Genomic DNA, 23209 nt, shown 5'->3' with positions numbered 1-23209 from the left:
AACACAGAGTGCATGTGCTGGGCAGCGGTATCAGACAGGGAAAACAGCACATGAGAGTGAGTACATGGGGGGATTGGGGAAAGACAGGGGTATTTGGGAGGAAGCAGCACTTGAAGGAAAGAGCTGGAAAACACATGACATGTAATTGAGTCCTTCAATAAAAAATAAAAAAAGTAATTGCCTAAATGTCAGCTGCGACTGCCACTAGAGGACGCCAGAGCATTGCCCATCTGTTACATGGATAATTGAAGAAGTGCCTATACTCTGATTGCAAGCAAACTTATTTTTCCTTTTGTGTCTCTCCTTCATGTTCATGCTCATGCCAGCCATGGCGCTTTGAATTGGCTCACTTATGTCAACTGTTTCACTTTTCATTTTTAATTTATGTGACAAAAAAAGTCCAGTTAAGAATTTACAACGCTAATAGCTCTAACTCGAGCAAATGCGAGACCCATTGCATTGTAAATACTTGTTACTGTTTTAGAAACAATAAAAACAAACCGCAGGCTGGCACAGCAGAGCACACATCTGGAGCTCATGTATTTAAAAGTGTTCCTTTTGTGTGCTTTTATCTCACAGGTCATTTCACTTTAGTACATTAGCTTATTTCACTCACTATATTGAGTGGCATCTATTAAAACTGTTAATTAGTGTCCCTCATTATAGCGATATAAACTGATGTATTTAAAGTAAAATACGCAGGCATGTTAAAACCATACAACAGCGCACTTTTAAATATGTGAGCTCAGGATGTGTGCATCCTGAAGTAACATGTTTAAAAGTGCTCTAGTCTCTTGTATGCTTTTAACATGCAGGAGGATTTCACTTTAGTAAATCACTATATTGAAAGGTATTTATCAACAGTTATAATAAATACCTCTCAATATAATTCATAGACTGAGTACTAATGTGAAATGCCCCTGCATGTGAAAAGCATACAAGAGAGCGCTTTTAAAGCTGTGAGTTCTGGATGCATGCATCCTGAACAAAAGTGCTTTAGTCTCTTGTACGCTTTTGACACGCAGGAGCGCTGCACTTAAGTACATCTGTTAATATCTCTATAGTGAAAGGCATTTATTAACAGTTTTAATAAATGCCTCTCACTACAGTGATATAAACTGATGCACTAAAGTGAAAATCTCCCAGGTGTTAAAACCATAGAAGAGGCGCCCCCACCCCTTTCAAGTTCCACCAGCCGCCACTGATAAATCTGCGTAGTGGAGGGATGCAAGTCAACAAGTCAAAAGGATGGTAAAGAGCCCACATTCCAAAAGATAAACAGACACAAGAGAAGGAAGGCAAAACATCGAATAAGACGCAAAGAAGCAAGCCAATGAGAGTCAAAGTAAAGCCAACCAATGGAAAGCAGTAGGCGGGCTTTCTGATCCCTGTACGTTTCTGCTATGTACAAAACATCTTTTGCAAATACACGTCTAAAAGCTGACAAAAGTCGAGACCTAGAATTGCCCAGTTATTAAAGTGTGCAGTCCTGGAGTGAATTGTATGTGAGAAATCACAGGTTTTAGACAGGTAAGGGAACTAATGAAGAACTGACACAGATTACCCTATTAGAAGATGGTGGGGCCAGAATTTACGCTGTGGGTTCCTTAGTCAGAAATGTAACTAAAAGGTCACATCTCCCCTTTGAAAGAACCTTTGAGAACTTACAGCCAAAGTCATAGATCTGTGTCCAGGTGGTAGCTTCATTCAAAATACTATACCTGGTGAACTGCCATGATAAGTCAGCCGTAGGGTTCACCAGAAGAAATCCCAATAATCGAACTATCAAGTGCAATGCTTTGCATATGGCCTCACAACTCTGCCTCTTTTCTTTTCCCTTCTTCAACACCCTGCCTTAGAGTCATCCTCGTTTTTTTCTATTAATGTTTGTTGACATCTCCACAGTCCTCAACATGGGAGTGATGCTGAGCCTGGATATACTGCATTGCTCCCTCTTCAGCAGTTAGTTCACGTGCCACACCCTTTTGTTGTATTCAAATTTGAAAATTGTAGTTACCTAGACTGTGCACTGCTCTCTTTGCTGGTGTCTTACCTGGCATGAGTCCCTTTGCCCTTGCGGATACCCAGCGCAGATCATGTCGTACTTGATGAACTGGTACTGTTGGCTCACCCCTGAGCCTGTGTGGTACATGTTGTCACAGGTTGTCGGGTCGATGATGGGGAGCTGCACCTCCTGCAGAGTCTGTGGTGATGACAGGCTCACTGCAAAGGTTAAATATCATTCTTTTCATCAGACCTGAATGTTATTATCATTTTTATACCTTCCATTTTATGTCAGTTCTTTTTAGGACTTGGCTATAGACAGATTGGTTTTCTGTTGGAGACCTATTGTTTCCAATACATTACACTTACTCAGAGTGGGCTTTGGGTCAGCCCCTTTGCTCGTAGTTAGATGCATTTGCTGTCTACTTCATGTCTCTACAGAAACAAAATACAAAATCACCCCCAGCATGCAAGAAAACTTATGGGCTGTCAGGGTCATTCGTTTTTTGTTTTACAAAACCAGACTCCTGTTCTCAGAGTTTGTTTTTGAGAAACAAAAAAGTCGGCTCAGAGGCTTCCTGAAACGTAGCGGCAAACTTTCAGTGCCTTCGGAGGAGCTGCCACAGGGGAAGATCCTCTGAAGCCACAGAGATTTCCACCACGCAGGTGGAGAGCTCTAAATATGTCAGGATGTAGGGCAGCGAAGTACATCTCTTCTCTGCCCTGGAAGAATGAAGTACAGCGCCCACGGGGTCTAAATGCCCCCCTAACCCTCCCGAGCCTAAGTATGTGCATGTGTTTTAAAAAAATATATTTTTATTGAGCAGATATGAGTAAACATAATACATATCACACATAATACCAATAAACTGAACCATCCCGGAACCCACATCAAAGATCAGTACAGCATGTTTGACAATCAATAAGTAAAGCTCAGATCCTGACATGAGACCGAATTCCTGAATGTTAATAACCGTATGTATATGGATCCTAGTCTAAGCTCTAAATCACGATGTCCTAGAATGAGTACAAGCGAACATGCGCTGAAGTACTTACAGATTTTGTATGAACTATACAAATGTGTTAATGTGTTTTGCAAAAGGCATACAGCTAGGATCTTACAATTGAATAAAAGTGAACATGTGCTAAAGTGCCTCCTGATGCTGGATAACCGGGTCACAAAGTGCAATAGACGTAAGCATCTGTGCAGATGTACTTGTTTACTGCCCCCTTCTTTGTGGAGCAGATCAGATGGGACCAACAATTGTTCCAACACTACATCTGTTCTCCAAACCAGGCCCAAAGCCAAGGAAAGCAAATGCCCATATGGTGCCAATGGGCCGTTTTGCAAGATTGAGCAGTATGAAAGTGCTGATGTTCTTAAAAAAAGGCATACAACTTCGATACCAGATTAGAATAAAAGTGCTCAGGAATGCTGGATGCAACAATACACAAATGCTGATGTGCAAGGAAAAAACGTACAGCTGATATCCGGGTAGTACCTTCACACAACCCCTTCCGAATTTCAGATAATAACATCAAAGTTGTCCCGACATTTTACAAAAAATTCAAATAGTACCACAATGACTGAAATCTCTTCAAGCTTTCCACCCTTTTAGCATATGCCTCCTCGAACCTTCTTACTCTAAACATTTTCTCAAGCCATTCTCTATATGATGGAACCCACTCTGTACGCCAGAATTGAACAATAAGTGACCTGGCAACAGATGCACTAGGCATAAATATTAGTGTTGGTTTACTCCATTGATACCTTGTGTTTGATGAACAAACCCAAATAGAACTATGAAGGATCCCAGTCTATAGCTGCACCCAAATCCTGGCTCAAGGCAGAGGGAAGTGAATGCCAAAGGAGCACCAGTTTTGGGCAGGAATAAAAAATTTGAGGCCACGCACCAGCGCCTTCCTGCTTAGACTGAAAGCACCAATCCTCTAGAGAAGGGAGTTTTGTATGGCGAGCCACTGGAGTATAGTATGCCATCCAACAAGATAAGAATGACATTCTCTTGAATTGGCCGCCCTTAAGGCCTTATGGCCCAAAGGTGAAATTGCTTGCCAAGCCACCTCAGAGAACCTACATTGCAGGACTCCATCAATCTTCTCTAAAGCCGCAGTGAGGCATACCTGTGCGCCTAGGTTGTGTAACAGTTCATACCAATTCCCTATACCAGAAAGATTAGACTTACAAAGCGCCCGCAACACCGGGTGCATTTCTGGTACAATCTGCTGAAAACTAAAACTAAATAGTTTGCATGACTGTACTGCCATTTGATGGAGTTTGTTTGACCAATGACTTTGTGTTTCACCACTGCGCATATTAGTTGCTCAATGTTCACCAGTAGCACATGGTATGTTTTGTTCAGTTTAGCCGCCTATGGGCTTTGACATGGCATTAGCCATTGCTTTCTGTATTCAGTTTAGCCGCCTATGGGCTTTGACATTGCATTAGTCATTACATTCTGTATTCTGCCTATTGGCTTTGACATGCTGTATCCAGTCTAGCCGCCTATTGGCTTTGACATTGCATTCCTATTGGCTTTGACATGATGTATTCAATTTAGCTGCCTATTGACTTTGACATGCTATTAGATATTCTGCCTATTGGCTTTGACATGATATTAAGACATTGCATTTTGTATTCAGCTTAGATGCTTATTGGCTTTGACATGACACTAGACATTGCATTTGATATTTAGGTTAGCTGCCCATTGCCTTTAACGTGGAGTTAGACATTGCAGTTGAGAATCCAAGCTGTATTTTTCCAAGCTGTGTTTTTGCACCAGATGAACCAAGATGTTTTTCTCACAGTAGACTAGACCTGATAAGAGAGGGTACATGGGTGTTGTTTTTCTTCGCTTGAGCTTGGGAACAGGAGTAGTCTTGGAGACCTGGCCAGTCTCCAAAAGGCTTGCTCAGTTTCCCAGGTCTGAGAGGAGGGGGCACACCTTTGTAACGAATGTAACAGGCTGCAGAGAGTCAGATTCGAATCTGCCGGACCTCGTGCTGGAGCTTGGCGCCAGCTGCCAGCAATCCCGTGTGGGTAGATGAATCTCTTTCTCGCGGCTGACAGGGGTCATCAGCTTGCAGACCTTAGAAAGATGAAGCTGTAGATAGTTTCCCACACGGTGAAGTATTTGTTTTGCTTTGCATTCAATATCTTATAAATATAACCTGCTGTGTATATTGCAAACTGATATATTTTGTTTGATTAACGCGGACTTGAAAGCTATTAATTCGTCATACATAAAAATTGGGGTTGGGGAAGAATTAACAACAATAAAAGTCTTCTTTGACCTCAGAAGTGCATTTCTGGTGTGTTATGTTAGTGCTTAGAAACTAAATAAGAGGAAAGCACTACAATTGGTACCAGAAGGCGTGGGGTCGGTCATTAAGAGGTGATTAAGAGGGTGTTGACGAGTTGGTAGATTTCTAAGTGCACACTTTAAAAGTGTAATTGTTTTTGTTGTTTGGAGAATTACAGAAATTGTTTTTTTTTTTGGAGAATCACAGTAGCACGGCAGACCATGTCTGAGAATGCATGTGTTGGTAAACTGCCCGATGGTGCTAAGAAAAACTGTGAATTGTTTTCTGTTTGGAGAATTACAGAAGCACAGCAGACCATTTTTGAAAATGCATGTGTAGCTAAAATGCCTGATAGTGTTTTGAGAAATAATTTCTGTTGTACATATCTAGAAAAAGTGTCTTTTGGAAGTAATGATGACAGAAAGGTCTGGATACCTTTATCTGCTTACAGAGAAATGCAGGAGAAATGTAGGAAGTTGGAACATGAAAATAGGAATTTACGTGAGCAAATTAGCCAGGATACAATAATTCAAAATAATTCTGAAAGTTATAAAACTGCTGTTTTTGAAGAATCTTTCTTGTCCCATTCCAGTAATGAGGGGGTTAAGACAGCTCCGAGCTGCACTGAGTTTTCGTGTGAGCCAGGGTTTTTGGCAGCCAAAATGCATTCCTTAACTGATAACACGAAGGAGAGAGACCAGAATGTGATTTACGAGTTACCGTTGCAAAATGCACAAGTAAAACCAAAGATTTTAGAGCAAGAGCCGACTTTCATTAGCTTGTTTGATTTTTGGAAACAGAAAAGCCCTCATTTGAGTGAAATCCTAACACTTTTGTATATGGTCACTGTGAAAAATAATATGCAGCTGCGCGCTTGTGATTTGGCAAATGAAATAATGCAGACTTTAGGTTTCTGCGCAGTGCAAGAAGGAAAAACTGATGTACATGTAAATCATGAACAAGGGAAGAAAATAGTGCCCCTAGCTAGAATCATACAATGGATCTGGTACTTGCAAGACAGGGCTAGAGTACTACAGGTAAAAGAATTACCGGTGAAATTGTGTGCACCATTTGAATTCGTGTCCACTGAAGATAAAAAGCATGTTTGTTTTACTAATGATTCATTGACTGAAATGTTGTTTTCTGGCACCGTAGAAGGAACAGCGTTGTATCAGATTTTTAAGCAAGAGCTACGTGAGATGTGTCATTTTTACGCTGATTTTTGGTTCATTGCTAATGTTTTAGCACCTAACTGGTTCAATTACCTTGCAGATGTTAATGAGAAAAATTCAGAGAGAGAAGTGTACACCCAGAATTCTGCCTTAGTGGGGATGGCTAAGTGGGTGCCCCAGAAATGTGAACAGCTGAGAGAAAAAGCCACTTACAGGTGGGCAGAGATGAGAGAGATGCACATTCCTCTAGATTTGATAAAAACTGTGCAGCACGCACAAAAGCAATCTGTCATGCAAGCAGTCACAGAGCAGTTGGGGAGAGGAAAGTTACCAGAACAGAAATGGCAAATTGATCAGGTTTTAGGGAGAGTGATTGCTGCAAATTACCAAGGAAAAATCGAAATTATGCTGATACCTAGAAAATAATCTGATTCATTCATACAAATTGGAGACAGAATGGCCCAAATTGACAAAAGTGCAGTGAATGGAGGTTTGGTAAAGAATGAGTCTGCCCCAGCCAATCTGACAGTGCAAGAAAAGGGAAGCTGTGGCGCAGCAGATAAAAACCTCAGTACTGATGTGTGGGCTGAAGCCCCAAGTGATCCTCCAGAACCTGCAGTGAATATAACAAAGGGCCCCAAAAACGTCCTGCTGATTATAAAACAGGGAAAGAAAGAGGAAGGGTGCAGTTTAAATGAAAAATGTTATTTGCAAGAAAAGTCATACTTGTTTCTTTTGCAGATCCTACCACGTTTCGCCACTGTCCCTGAGTGTGCTGTGTGGTCCCCCTTCCGGTGTGTGCGTGTGGGGTCGGGGAAGGGACCGAACCCCCAACCTGAACCTGGCTGAGTAAAGTGCCAGCACCATGGATCCATTTTGCGCAAACTGCGCCTTCAGTTCAAGTTCAACTTGTTTGATTGCATTCTTCCAATGGAACTAAGCTGTGTTTTTTTTTTTTTTCCCTTCTCATATGGAACTCCGACTTTTGCTTACCTTCCAGAAAACCTTTCAGGTGGACCGTGCACCTTTACATGAGCAGAACTCATGCCACATCAAATGGCTAACACTGTTGAATTAGAGACTCACTCAGAGTATAAAAATTGCCCAGTCTTTTCTGTATAGTTGTATCTGATGTGAAAGGTTATGAGATCAATGTGTTAATTCACTTCTATTGCTTTACAGGGATTGCTTTGATCATTCAAATCTGACTTGCTGATAATGTTTTTTTTATGTGCTGATGTTTTTTTGTTTTTGTTTGAAACAAGAGATATGTGAAACAAAAATTCATTGGTCAAAGGGCGGAATGTACTGCCATTTGATGGAGTTTGTTTGACCAATGACTTTGTGTTTCACCACTGCGCATATTAGTTGCTCGATGTTCACCAGTAGCACATGGTATGTTTTGTTCAGTTTAGCCGCCTATGGGCTTTGACATGGCATTAGCCATTGCTTTCTGTATTCAGTTTAGCCGCCTATGGGCTTTGACATTGCATTAGTCATTACATTCTGTATTCTGCCTATTGGCTTTGACATGCTGTATCCAGTCTAGCCGCCTATTGGCTTTGACATTGCATTCCTATTGGCTTTGACATGATGTATTCAATTTAGCTGCCTATTGACTTTGACATGCTATTAGATATTCTGCCTATTGGCTTTGACATGATATTAAGACATTGCATTTTGTATTCAGCTTAGATGCTTATTGGCTTTGACATGACACTAGACATTGCATTTGATATTTAGGTTAGCTGCCCATTGCCTTTAACGTGGAGTTAGACATTGCAGTTGAGAATCCAAGCTGTATTTTTCCAAGCTGTGTTTTTGCACCAGATGAACCAAGATGTTTTTCTCACAGTAGACTAGACCTGATAAGAGAGGGTACATGGGTGTTGTTTTTCTTCGCTTGAGCTTGGGAACAGGAGTAGTCTTGGAGACCTGGCCAGTCTCCAAAAGGCTTGCTCAGTTTCCCAGGTCTGAGAGGAGGGGGCACACCTTTGTAACGAATGTAACAGGCTGCAGAGAGTCAGATTCGAATCTGCCGGACCTCGTGCTGGAGCTTGGCGCCAGCTGCCAGCAATCCCGTGTGGGTAGATGAATCTCTTTCTCGCGGCTGACAGGGGTCATCAGCTTGCAGACCTTAGAAAGATGAAGCTGTAGATAGTTTCCCACACGGTGAAGTATTTGTTTTGCTTTGCATTCAATATCTTATAAATATAACCTGCTGTGTATATTGCAAACTGATATATTTTGTTTGATTAACGCGGACTTGAAAGCTACTAATTCGTCATACATAAAAATTGGGGTTGGGGAAGAATTAACAACAATAAAAGTCTTCTTTGACCTCAGAAGTGCATCTCTGGTGTGCTATGTTAGTGCTTAGAAACTAAATAAGAGGAAAGCACTACAATGACTCACCAAGTCATGCACAGATCTCTTGCCAAGTCATATATCTACCCTGAAGCAAGAACTGTCCTATTTCCTTAATCCCTGAACAATGCCAAAATTCAATATGTGATAAAGAAAATTATAGGCACACAAATCTGAGCTCATGTAGAGTAAAAAATGTAGAACCTGGAGAGATGTGAATAGCACGATAAAACAATGACAGCCAAGCACTCCAGCCATGTATTAGCTTATATCTAGTTTTCTTAGGTAATTTCGGGATCTTAAAAAAAGCGGAAGCAGTGTGCCAGCCTCGCACATCATAATATCCAGAAAAATGTATCGAACATAGCCCCCCGAATCAATATTCTGGTCAGGATTTCTAGGAGGGCTGCCTCATAATATGTCTGTAAATGAGGAAGAGCCAACCCACTGTGCACAGTCACGAGTTGGAGCACTGAGTACTTCACCCTGGGTGTTTTATGGTTCCACATAAATTGGCTAAGCAAAGTGTCAGGGTCGCTAAAAATTCTCTTGTTTATTTTAATAGGAATATTAGAGAATAGAAATAATAAAGCAGCGGGAAAACAGACATTTTAATAAGAACCACCCTGCCTTCCAAAGTCAATGGAAGAAGTGTCTATGTATCCAAAAGACTCTTAATTTTATAAAACATAGGAAGGAAGTTTAACTGAAACAACTGAGAAAAATTGTTTGTAACATATATCCCAAGATATTGAATTGGGGCTTGGGATGATGCTTGTTGCTGTAAGGAGTCAGAAAGATTACTAGCAGGAGTATTGGAAAGAAGCAGTTCAGTTTTATTATGATTCATTTTATAGCCCCAATATCCTGGAACTGTGAAAACTCCTCTATTGCTCTTTGTACATTCTCTCTATCAGGTTTCAGATAGAGAATGACCTCATCGGCAAACATTTTCAATTTAGATATACTGAAATAGGGGCTGCAATTACCAAATTCGCCCTAATCCTAGCTGCAAGGGTTTCTAAAAAAAAAGTAAATAAAATATGAGAAAGAGGGCATCCCTCCCGTGCCCCCCAATTAATGCCGACTACTCCTGCCAGCTGAGAATTTACCATGACTTCAGCATGGGCACCTTGATATAGCTTACCAAGCAGATCAATAAATTAGGAAGGGAAACCACATTTTCTAAGAGAAAAAAAAGAGAGCATGCCAATTGACTAAATTGAAAGCTTTCTGAGCATCGAACATTATAAACTCTGGCATTATTAGCTGTGAAATAATCTAATGCTTGTACTTGAAAGCCAGTGTTAGCAGCATGAATGCCAATTCACCAAAATGCCAGGGGTAGCGAAAATGACATCACACACCCTTTGACCTTCAATTTGACTTAAACACATATGCTTACACATACACACACATTCACACTTAAACACTCTCTCTCTCATACGTAAATACACACTCATTTGTAAGCATGCACACAACATACATTTAATAGTGTTTTTATTTTTACTTACCACAACTGCTCGGGAAAATCATATTCCAGATAATCGTAATCCATTTTCTATCACACTAATAGTGAATAATTAAGCATTATTCACTATTAGTGTAACAAAAAACTTAGAGAAAACAAAGCGAGTGGAGCTTCAAACACTGTCTATAATGACAAGCTGCCACTATGTTCCTGTCGCTGATTTGCTACCTCTGAGGCAAGGGGTCGCAAAGGCAGTGCCACAGGTCTCAAGGGGCAAGCCAGGGGTCACAGTTGGATACCTTGGCACTCCTAAATGACGCCCATGGTTAGCAGCCGTCAGTCGACCAGCCACAAAGGTTGTCTGATCCCTATAAATTAGAGTCTGAGCTAGGGGAGAGATAGGGGCAGCCCATATCTTCATGAACAGTTTATAATCTGTGTTGAGCAAGCTTATGGGATGGTATGAATTTACATCACAAGGGTTCTTCCCTTTCATTAAAAAGCTAACTATTGTAGATTCCTTGAATGTAAGGGTAATCTCCCCCCTTCTAGCACTGAATTAAACAAGTCGGTCAAAAAGAATAACAGATCTTTAGCAACACTTTTATCAAATTCCACAGGAAAGCCATCATTGTCAGCTGCCTTCCAATTTGAGGTAGCTGAAAGAACTTCCTGAATTTCCATAATAGAAATAACAGTAGTGTGTTTTTCAGCCTGAGAACAGGTCATCCATGGAAGGCAAATTGGTTGAAAATAGTCCCGTACCTGCTGCTGCGTAGTCTGATAACCAACTTCATAAAGTGTCTTATAATGCTGCAGAAATAATGCTGATACCTAAGCCCTATCATTAACTATCCCACCCGTGGTTGAGTTAGCTAATTCTTTAACCATTGATGCTTCTTGCCCAATCCTAGTAGACCCGGCCAGGAATCTACCTATGTGCTGATTCTCTTCATATAATTTTTGACGATAAACCCTTAAGCTCTTAATTTTCTTTAACGTAAAGAATTCCCGCAGCTTTCCTTTAGCCTTAGCCAGAGTCTGTACTGTGGCGGGGGGCCTACCAGCTCTGATGTTGGCATGTGAGGCCGAATCAACATCTGCTTGAAGTGAAGCATTATGTTTTCTACGATTCTTACTTTGCCAAGCCTGATGGGCGATAATATGGGCCCTTGCCGCAGCTTTAAACACCTCCCATACAGAACAAAATTGAGGCGGTACCAAGGATTTAAAAAATAAATCCTGGATAAACTGCTGCATATCTATGAGACATGCCTCACTGGCTAAAAGAGACACATTGAGTTGCCACTTAGGCCTCTCCTTCCTAGGCCCTTCTACCTTAATTGTAATCAAAACCACCAAATGGATACAAAAAGAATTGGCCCAGATATCAGAATTAAGCCTCTCAATACAACAGGAGAGCAAAAAACAAGTCAATGCGAGACGCAGTATGATATCGTGGTTAAAAACAGGTGCTGGGATGATCACACCTCCACAGATCCACTAGAGCAAAATTATGTTTAATTACTTTTAAGATCTTCATTTTTGGCCTTAGTTTTTTTACTTGTTTAAAGTATCCAGCACTAAGTACTGAAAAAAGTTAAAATTGCCCCCCAAAACCAGTGAACCGGCAGCACCCATTGCCACCTTATAAATCTGTGACAAAAAGCCTGGGTCACCTGAAACAGGGACATAATAATTAACCAGTTTTAGGGGAGTGCCGTTAACTTGAACCTTCAACCACAACCACCTGTCCTGGAAATCTTGAATCACATCACAAACCTGCCATTCATTGTCCTTACCCAAAGGAATTGCCACTCCTCTTACCGCTAAACGTAGGGGAGCGTAAAACGCTTGCCCAAAACTTTTTGGTATTTGATTTTAAGGCTGTTGGTCTTCAGATGTGTTTCCTGCAAATATATAACATCTGGCCAGAAAGTCCCTTGCCAACATATCACTTCCACATATTTCTGTCTATTTGAAATACCATTTATGTTACAAGAAACACATCTAATTTCACATCCTATTGCAACCAAATATCAGCCTGCTTTTAGAACATGATCCTGCGTTTACTTCTGCGTTTAAACAATAATTCAGCCTTATGTTTTTATCTACATTATGCCCAATTAAGGAAATCCTCCCCATCCGGGACATTTCAAAAGCAACCTTGCACAGATGTATGCTCAGTAATACAGCTTTGCACTCTGATCTGCTCTTAAATCTGCTCTTTTTACATTGTGTGAACCCCCCTCACAACTCCACCTGTCCTCCCAAAAAGGGTGACTCATCCCAAACTTGAAGCTCAAAAAACAAACAATGAAACAGAAAAAAAGAAAAAACCCTTGCAGGTGGGGAATTGCCTGCATTACCCCTCCTGCCATGTGACACCATAAATAGGGTGCTCTGACATTTCACCCTGTGGATACCCCCGGTCCCCTCTCCCCCACAAGCCACAATCACACTAAGGATTAATTTTTTTTTTTTTTAGCATTTTCAAACAATCCAGTTGTTAGACTAGCCAGGTGAAAACCAAGCTTAATCAGCATTCAAATCTAGGCATTTGACGTATTTGACTTATTACAGATTTCATGGAGAAACTGCTGAGCCTCTGCCACATCAATAAATAGATAAAAGTGTCCCTTGGCCAGAACTCTCAGTTTTGACTGCAGTACAGTTAATTCTTGCAGGCCCTGGGCCTTGAAAAGATGCATCAATTTCACAAAGTCTTTTCTCCTGTGAGCAGCTGAAGTAGTCATATCGGAAAAGATGCATCATTGGGGGATCTCAGGTGTGGAAAATGGTTTGCGCTTTATATCCTCTGCCAGCACCCTTTCCTTATTCCGATAATGTTGACCAAAATAGTACATGGAAACTTAGGACTCGGAGGGGGGTAAGCCGGTACATGATTGGCCCTGGTTATCAATAGATCCATTGAGAAATCTGGGATGATCTGGGATCTAATGAAAGTGTCGACCCATTGAAGGACTTGCTGGTCTTCACAGCCCTCTGGAACACCAACAATCCACAAACTGGAATGCCAGGAGGGATTTTCAAACTCCTTAAATTTGGCCTTGAGAGATAAATATTCTGCTTTTCAAGCTGGGAAACAAGCTTCTAAATCGATACGAATTGATCTTCTAGCTGTGACACTCTGGCCTCTGCCTCCCTAAGCCTCTCCAGGAGCTGAGTCATTACCTGCTCAATTTTAGCAAGCCTTGTGATCAGTATAGGGAAAGGTGCGGAAGACATTGTGACGCGAAGGGTTAATTAGCTTGAACAGTGTAGATGAGCGTGATGCCTGCCGAAGCCAGAGCAACGTGGAAGAAATTCACGATGTTCGCTTTCAAGCTTGTTTTATTTTGACATTCCGTAGATAAACTTATTCGCAGCTGCATGTGTGAGAAACAGGCTGTGAAGGAGATTCAGACTCAACTTTGAGAACGAGACCACAGTAAAAGATGGAATGAAAACAATGGCCAGGGAATGGCAAGGCAGCCAAGAGACATGTACTGATAACATAGCTAGAAAATACTGGAAGGGTATAGAATCCAAACTTCAGGTTACTTAAACACTGAAAGGCGGGTGAGGGAATTGAAGCTCGCAGATGGAGTTGTGAAAGCTGCCATGGCCCAGCGCTGCCTCCCTGTTTTGCTGACCGTGATGCTTGAGCGGGAGAGAGGTCCAAGCAGACGGTAGAGGGCTTCCCAGCATTTCGTGGACTAAGTTAAGTTCCACACAGGGATGAAAGGCCTTTGTTTCTCTGCTCTATTATAATGATTGATTATTTATGCTTGCACTGTGTTTATAACCTGAAGTATTCAGCTTGTTTATAGTTTGCTTTCTAAACATCGTAGTGTGAGCCTGCAGCAGTAACTGAAACATGCATTTTGGTGTGCAGTAAATCAAAGCTTATCTGAAGTATTCAGCTCGTTTATATTTTGCTTCCTGAACATCGTAGTGTGATGCATTTTGGTATACAGTTAATCAAAACTTATATCTGTCAATAAACTTTTTGCTTATATATATGCATAGATGCTCTTTGTAGTGTACTTATATATAAATAGATGCTTTTCATTGCTATTCTTATTCTACTATTATTAATGTGCTAAATGCCTACATCTACCTGAAATTCTAGTAAAGCTAAATTGCATTCATAATTGGCGTGTGGTCCTTCATCGAGCGTCCTTATTGACTTATACCGAACAGGTGTCAACCAGCCACCTGGATAAGACACCTTGCATGAAGAGCTGCTACCTCGTGGCCAATGATGCCTTAAGACCTCTGATCTCTTCCAGTATCATATTAAGCATATTTTTGGTGTCCATCTGCATAATCACTACTTCGTCCATGGAAGCTTGCTGCTGTTTTGCCTGCTGGTCAGAGTACTTAACAGAGGAGAAGCAATATTGCACAATTTGGCCCTGAAGCTCTGTGTGCGATACTGAGGGGGAAGAAACAGAGGCAAGTTCCAATGGATCTGCCTGAAGGATGTTAGGCTGAGTGGGTTCTGAGACAGCAGGACCCACTCTACCTTTAACAAAAAGAGGATAGTCTTTAACTTCCCCAGGTTTTGGCTCAAGATCCAGGCTAGCCCCACTGGGAGGAAATGGCCCCAAGGTCAAGAGAGAGGAAAGGGCAACCGTATCCTTGGCTGCAGATTCCAGAGGAACCGTAGAAGGGTCAATTGACTTGGGCACTGTTTCTGTGGCCATGGAGACATGGAGAGGGCCCACCAAGGAGCCCACCCTCTGCTGCACCGCTTCAACACCTGCCCCTACACACTGACGCAACAGGATATCCTCCGGACTTCAAGAATTAGAGGACATCCTTCTCTCCTTACAAGAGTGTGGGATACAATTTGCCCTTACGACAAGTTGGCCTGCTCTTTTCTAGGCCCTTTGCGTCAGTGCGGAGGAATCCGCATTGCCCACAGTGCCAACCTTGAAGTGTTTTTTCATTTCTTTTCTCTTTTCTTTTCCCCCTTTTTTCCTTTTCTTTTTCTTTATTTCCCCCTTCTGCCCTCTGACTTACTCCTCTTCTTATAGTTGTACTGCTGAATTGCCTTTTGGTAGCGCCTATGCTATCCAATAAACAATGATGAATAACACAAGGCCAGACTGATCAAGCCCTGTAGCTGTAGGGAAAAAAACAAGTTTATTGTCCCCAATATCTATATTTTTTCGCCTCACACGGAGAGACGACCAGACAGCCAGAACACTAGCGGAAACACAGTTTTGTACAATTTTGGATTTATTCCTGCTGGGCAACCTGCTTGCCGCATGCACTAAGACTATGTATACATTGAGGATAAAATGTTAAGGGGGAGATACCCCGCTGAGTGTTTACTTGGTCAATTGGCCTGTCGCCTAATATGCCATACCTAACAGTCAAGAAAAAGTCAGCAGAAAGCCCCTCACCACTTCTCATGGCTTCTCTGCACTTTGCACAGTTGCCACCCGTCTCCCGGCTTGTTTCTCCTCTCAAGCTTCGAACCAATTGGACAAGTCAGAACAGGTCTAACTGCTTTGCCATCATCGACCTTGCAGCTCCAAAATGTCATTGTGCTCACTCCTCATATTCTGTGTTTCTGACGCGGCTCCTCCGCGTCTCGCTCAGCTTCCCAACCATGCCACGAAAGTGAACGAGACGTGACCGGACGAGGGTCGGTCAGACGCCTCAGTAGCAGAGCATGCAGGATTCACCTGCTGCCGTCTCCCTGATAAATGTGATGGAGAGTCATTATAAAGGGCAATGTCTCTGCATACAGCAGACTCATCTGGGACCATTACACACTAATCCATATTTATACTTTTTTAGCGCCGCATTTGCGCCACTTTTTGACGCAAAAACGGCGCAAACACGCAAAATACAATTGTATTTTGCAAGTTTGCGCCGCTTTTGCGTCAGAAAATGACGCAAGTGCGGCGCTAAAAAAGTATAAATATGGGTCTAAATATATGTTTATTTTTCAACCCCTCACGTCTCTCTTTGTAGCAGTTTTACCTTTGCACCTAACACCAGTAATGCACAGACACAGCACCCGGCTTAATTTTGTCTTCCAGTGTGTGCTTGTGACATGTTACTTAGTAGCCTTACTTATGAGCAGGAGCAGGACACCTGGAGTTCTGTGATTCTTTTTTGCATAAATATGGATTTGCCGCAGTTGCCACATAAACCATATTCTGCTGCATAATCTGTAGATTTTAAAAAAATTGTGTTTAGCGCAAATGGATTGAAAGTTACTAAAATTGTCTGTGTGTGGGGAAAGGCCCTTCGCAAAGGTTAACTGGTCATCTTTCCAGTGCTTATTTCTGTATTTGGTTGTTAAATTGGTACTAATGAAGGAAAAGGTTTGCCAAGACAGTATTACCATGTGTACAAATTACAGCATAATGAAGTAACTCTATCAAAAAATGTGTCACACATTATAGTGCATGATTTGGCCCTTTTATAGCATAATTTAGTCAACCCCATGGCATATTTTGGTGCTCCCCGCCACATAATTCCAGTGGGTATAATTCCAGTGGGAGCACTCTAGAGCTGACTGGGAGGTGCTTAATATCTTTGGCATTAAGAACATCTGTGCGCCTGTTTTTTTGTCACAGCTTAATATCCAGAGTGCGGGCCAGTGTGCACCAAAATCATGTGAGAGCTAAGCTGCTTCGAAGAGTTTTTTAATACTTTCCCAATTTATATTGTTGACACTGGATTAAAGACATAAATTTGTCTTGAGGCCCTTGGCCCAGGGCAATAATCATGCTATATCAAATGTTAACATTAAACCAGCTGTACGCTGCCCAACCATATGATGTCAACAAAAAAATCTCCATCACAATTGGGTACATCCATAGTGAGGTTGGATCTTGTATCCTTGTACAAATTGAAAAGGGGGAGGAGGCATCAAGAATGCATTGTTTCCTTCCTATCCATATCTAACACTACTGCCATCTCTGTGACTAGTTTGGGCCACCATACCAGACCTTTCCTTCACCCACAGATCACCCATGTCAGCGCATTACCTTATTACTGCTCGTCTACAAATGATAGCAACACCACATCTATGTGCAATCAGACATCTGCGCAAACCCTGGGTTTCTCCTCTATTTAGCGCTACACTTTTGCTTTTAGTCCATATCTGTTCCACTTTCGACCACCACTCATTGGGAACAACTTCAGAAGAATTCACCAACTTTAGAGAAGCGCTCTTTGAATTTAATGATGCTAAATATAGAAATCTATTGCCAGTCTTTATTGGTTTTGGACATGGAATACTCCTACCAAGCAGTGTTATATCAATAGGCTACACTGTTTAGGTTTAAACCTATATTAACTGATAAAATCCCACCAATACAGAAACTGCTCTCATACTATAAACATACAAAGACCTGCACAACCACAACTATAATGGCATTCAAAGAAAGGATACTGAGAGAAAATGAGTAATTTCTATTTCTTTCTGAAAGGGTTAACAAATGTGTAACTTTGTTATACAAGATAGCAGCAAGAAATACAAGTGCACAAATATTCTTCTTGAGTTTTGTTGATTAGGGATCATACTAAAATATTGTCTCTTCTTCCTTTTGTTTTCTCCAGTTTTGCGTGCTTGAATTAAAGGTTCAGGGTGTAGAAGCATGTTTATGTCTGATCTAATTAATTTATATACTGTAGAGAACCTGGGAATATTTTAGCAGTGTTTATTCTTTCACTGATTGGTTAAATGTCTGGTGCAGAAGAAACCAGGGCAATATGTACTTTCACATTTACCTACAGACTTAGAATGTGTACAACCTATGGATACATAAACTCTCTTTCATAAAAAGTCAGGACTGATAGCAGGTCACCTGTCAAACATCCCAGGCTTTAAACATGAAATGCAAGACGTAGTGGCAGGTACCTGTGAAATAAGCTCTGCCACCATACACATGGGATAGTCATGTAAACATGATGCAAGAATTTCCACATACCAACAAAATTCATAGCTGCACCGTGGATCATTGTTATGTGCGCTACATTCAGATAATCTGAGCTTTTTAACACAAATGCACTATATTGCTGGGTTTTGAGCCCATAGTTACATTGTTAACTGCAAAATGTCATGTCCCAAAATATAATGTGATTTCTGTTAAAAGGTCAGCACTGATAAAGTAAGATATTTGTCATGGGGACACTTGGCAGCTATGAATGTCTACACCTGAGCAGCGCCACGTTACTGTAGTCCAGCACAGAGTGTAGAAGGACACTAGTGAGCATGTTTAAAGCATCATTTTTCAGATGCCATAGAATGCAGGGCTACAAATGAATCTGGTGGAATTCAAAATTCTCAAAGTTTCACAAGGGACTATGCTGTTGGCATGGTTGACGATCCCTAAAATTTTATAATATTCAGTAAGAAGAAGGTAAATTACTCCCAACTATGTCCAATAATTTGTTTATTAACCATTTGAATATAGCACTTACGTTTTAATCTATTAAAAGTCTTGTAAAACCGCCAGAGTCCTGTCACAGTCAGTGTAAGATGTAATGAGATGCAAGAGAGGGTAATGAGATGTGTGTATCAATGAAAGTCCAATACACAGAATTTCAGTGCTTCAAACAGTCTAACATAAGTCCATTTGACACACTGCCAATTGACAGACACTACATATTCTCAATTATTTCTCCTTTAAATCTATGCTTTGTAGCAATCACTGCAAAAATAACACTGGGAAAACACAGTTTTGTCAATTTTGGGGATCAGTCAGTTGAATAAACACTGATAAGAATTGATTACCAAACGTTTGGACAACACTGCAAAAACACAACTGAATTCACTAGAAAAACACTGAAAACAGGACAGCCTACAAATAGAAAGACCTGACCTTCCTTGCATCTAGGGCAGTTCTTTGTAGTTAATAAATTCTGTTGATTCTGGTGTGGGCTAGGTATCTCTAATGTAGATAGGGGAAATTGGGGATACTTAGATTTTGTGTTCACAACAACTCAGGGGGTAGTGGGTTCCTAGCCTAGCAACCTAGTGTGTATATTAAAGAGATTCTTCCCTTCCCAGATCAGATTCCCATTCTAAATTTAAGCACGTCACAGAGAGAATGGCTTTATAGAACAAGATTGCTAATTTCTGCTCCTCAGTTTTTGTTGACAGTAATCGTAATACTACATGTGTCTGGGGTTCAATGTTTTTAGCCCTGCATTTATTTACATAGTGAGTTCATAATTGCACCACAGAGCAAGAACTGACCTGCTGGGAATAAATTTTCCTTCATCAGAAAAGGCCAAAATGTTCAGGTCTCTGAAGGAGCTGCTATTCCTCACAGACCTCAATCCCACCTTTGTCCAGACTTTCATATCCCCGGCTCTGAACAATCCCTAGGGTCTCAGTAGGCCCACCAGTAGAAGGACTGAGGCATCAGGGGTGGAGGTTTGTTTTTGTAGCACAGAAGTTTTATAATACTACAGAGCAATACAAAGTAAGTGGTGTGCTTTCTCTCATTGACCCTCCTTCCTATAAACAGATTAGCCAGAACACCATCTTCTCAGCTAACCTACGGTATTCATATTTCCATCAAGTGTGCAGCATCCAACCACTGGGTTTCACACTGTAAAAGCACAACTAAGAAATAAAGTTCTAAGCCCAGATCACCTAGATTGCCTTCCGTCACTGAAAGTTCAACCTACTAAATGCCATTTATGTCTGTGTGAACCTCAGATCAGCTCAGCTAAGAGAGTGACCAGGTTGCTAAAACAGCCTAATGTATCGATACTGGCATACTGATAAAACAGAAAAGTAGCCAAGGAAGTATTATTATTTTAGCTAGCACTTCTGGTCAATGACCGACAGGGGAAATGATTTCCAGAATTCAACACATCTGCTTAGGAATTTAATAGTCAAACCAAATTCCTAGCCCTAAGATCTTCATCTGAGCAGTAGATGTGTACCTCCAGATATCTAGAGGTGTGTGATTCCCAGGACATGCCGACAGTGAGTTGTTGTGGAGGGGTGGTGCTATCTTCTATATTTTGTGGAATCAGGAAAGTTAAGGTTTTCAACAGTTGTTCTGAGGCCTGATATTCTCCCACATTCCTCAAGGTAATCAATTAACGCAGAACTATCATCAAAAACAGCAGCAGGTCATCTGGATACAGTATGGTGGTGTGTAATCATCCACCAGTGGTGCGCCCCGCCCCCCCCCTTGAATATCCCTACACTAGCCTCCCTGGTTGATTCTGAGAGGCAACCCAGGTGTAGAGTAGGTGAGTACATTATCACCAATCACGGCACCAGCACTTACTTGAAGACCATACAAAATTTGACAAGTAAGCCTTCAGATTAAAGTGCATTACCTATAAATATGTCTGTCATATGCCTCATTCACCTCCAGCCCAGTTACCAGGCTGTTCAGAGCATCCTGAGATTCCTGTGGGATGTGACCTAGAGTCACTCTATCTAAGCACCAGATGGTGCTATTTTATATTCCTGGAATAAGTTGACATGGTATTTCAAGAACATGTCATTCATGTTCTTTTGTGTGTGTACAGCAATTTCTTGATTGTTCCTCACCTGTGTGATGGTCACACTTCATAGGTCAGGTTTAGTTAACCCCTCAAGTAAATACTCAGCTTTCTACCCTTCTGTATGTGTCATCTCCATGTATTAAGGATAATTGAAGCACTTTAATTCCTCAATTATCGTGGAGTGTATTTTTTCCTTTTCAGGGAAGAGTGTGAGCTGGTGGGAGGTCATGATCCATATTTGTTATGAGTCATTTTTGTCTAGAGCACTCAATTCACTTTCCAATGCTCTCCTTATACTCACCATTACCTTTATATAGTGGCCCCTAACAGCTATATTGAAGGCCTCCCATTTCACTAGCACATTAGAGTCAGTGTTCTCATTTTCTCAGAAACAGTACTGTAGAGTTTTACTGAAAGTGTCACAGAAAATTTGGGCCCCGATTTATACTTTTTGACGCAAACCTGCATTAGCGCAGGCTTGCGTCAAAAAGCTTACTGCCGGCTAGCGCCATTTCTGGATGCCAGCCCGGCATCATATTTAAGGAATGATGCTAGCCGGCAGTAAGGCCTGATTAGCGTCAAAATAAATCACGCTAACCGGGTGGGGGAGGCATAGGGAAAACAGGGGGTTGTGCGTCAAAGAATGGCGATAGTGAGGTTAGAGTCAGAAAAATGACTCTAACCTGACTAGCGTCATTTTTTGATGCACAACCCCCATGGACTGACTCCTGTCTTAATAAAGACAGAAGTCATGCCCCCCTGCCCAATGGCCATGCCAAGGGGACTTATGTCCATTGGGCATGGCCATTGGGCACAGTGCCATGTAGGGAGGCCCAAGTTAGGTCCCCCTACGGCACTTTTAAAAACAAGTCTAAAAACTTACCTGGGATGGGTCCCCCCAGGTGTGGGTGGGGGTGTCCCTGGGTGCAGGGAAAGGCATCTGTGGGCTGTTTCCATGGTCTCTGACCATGGAATATGGCCCACAGGTCCCTTAACGCCTGCACTGACCCAGGCGTTAAATAATGGCGCTAAGCAGGACATGTGGTCCTCGGTACAATGCCTTACTCATCCACTCTACAATTCAGCACAACAAACCTGCCCTCCCTATCAATTTAAAGCTCAGTTATGTGAATGGGGCTCCATGTCCTACCCAGATTAGGACATCAGATTAGGACCCACAGTTACAAATACCTGGCCCCTCCATCAGCACTATAGTTTTTCAGTTCCATTTTTCTTGATGTGTACCGACAACAGGAACACTATTTGGACCCTGTGTTTAAAAGAGGACTGTATCTTGAAATACCAGGCTATAGAGTTCGTTCCCCAACGCTCCACATAAACTGTGCACATTTTTTAAGCCAGCTATCAGAATGCGCTTAAGACATAAGGCAACTGAGTTACAAATGTGCTTGTTGACCCTGGCAAAGTCACCCCTAGACCCACCAATCATTCCCACGAACTGACCATTCATGATCAACAAAGACCTATCCTCAAATCCCATCTCTCAGAACAGGAAAGCAATGGTTATCCATCTAAACAAGAGTAAAAACAAAACCTGCCTTTCTTCCACCAATGAGAGAAGGAATCTAGTGAATGTCTTTCACTCCCAATCTTCTCCCTCTCTCCAGCCACACTTCATCACCCCCAACATGCTTACATATCTATGAACCACTTTGGTCACAGACCTCCCTCTTGGAGAACAGATTTAACTGGAAAACATGCATTGGATGTTATCTTAAGCAACAGTAGAGCCTACTGGTCTTGGGGTTATTTGATGGAGGTCAGAGTCTCCACACAGATAGAGTTCAGTGTTCAATCCAGGTCTAGTAGAGCATGAGGATGCTTCCTGAATGTTGCCCTGGACTGGAATGTGATCCTTGACTCTATGACTGCCACATTCTTGGTCCTAGCCTGATACCACGAAGGCTGCTTTTAGTTATGTTGGAACTTTCCCCGTCTCTGCTGCTTTGGTGCTTGGTATCTTTGGCTGTATCTGTCTTTTTGAGCCTCATAAAGTTCCATCTTTTGGTACAGTAGTGAAGAAGGATGTTCTGTAACTGCCCATTATCTTTAGCTTCACAGGGAATAATAGCACATATCATACTTCTACCATGCACATGAGTTTCTTAATCTTCCATGAAAGACACTATTCTTTGCTGTTCTGCCTCTGGTAAGGTTAAGATTGTAATGTTTTCCATTTTGAATTGTACAAGTGTCTGGGCCCTTTAAATTAACACATGCCTGTCCTGGCAATGAAGTAAGCGTGCCACCACTCGATTGGGTGAGCCAGGTGGTGTGCAATGTACTGGTACTCTCAGAGCCCTTTCCAGCACATAGAATGTGGAGAGTCCCTGAGGTGCCACCT

General features: G+C 41.7%; 1 protein-coding gene across 1 annotated transcript in view; it reads right to left on the bottom strand.

Moving 5' to 3' along the window:
• Window positions 1-1880: 1880 nt before the first annotated feature.
• Window positions 1881-23209, bottom strand: part of LOC138246908 (transmembrane protease serine 9-like) — a 189840-nt gene continuing 168511 nt past the window's right edge. Inside the window, exons 19-20 of the mRNA XM_069201654.1 lie at window positions 2054-2223; window positions 1881-1982 (exon numbers count right to left, since the gene is read on the bottom strand). Coding sequence (XP_069057755.1) covers window positions 1881-1982; window positions 2054-2223 — 272 coding nt within the window. The remainder of the gene's footprint in view (window positions 1983-2053; window positions 2224-23209) is intronic.

Source organism: Pleurodeles waltl, chromosome 7 (assembly GCF_031143425.1).
Source record: "Pleurodeles waltl isolate 20211129_DDA chromosome 7, aPleWal1.hap1.20221129, whole genome shotgun sequence".
Lineage (NCBI taxonomy): Eukaryota > Metazoa > Chordata > Amphibia > Caudata > Salamandridae > Pleurodeles > Pleurodeles waltl.
This window is presented reverse-complemented; position numbering and strand designations above follow the sequence as displayed.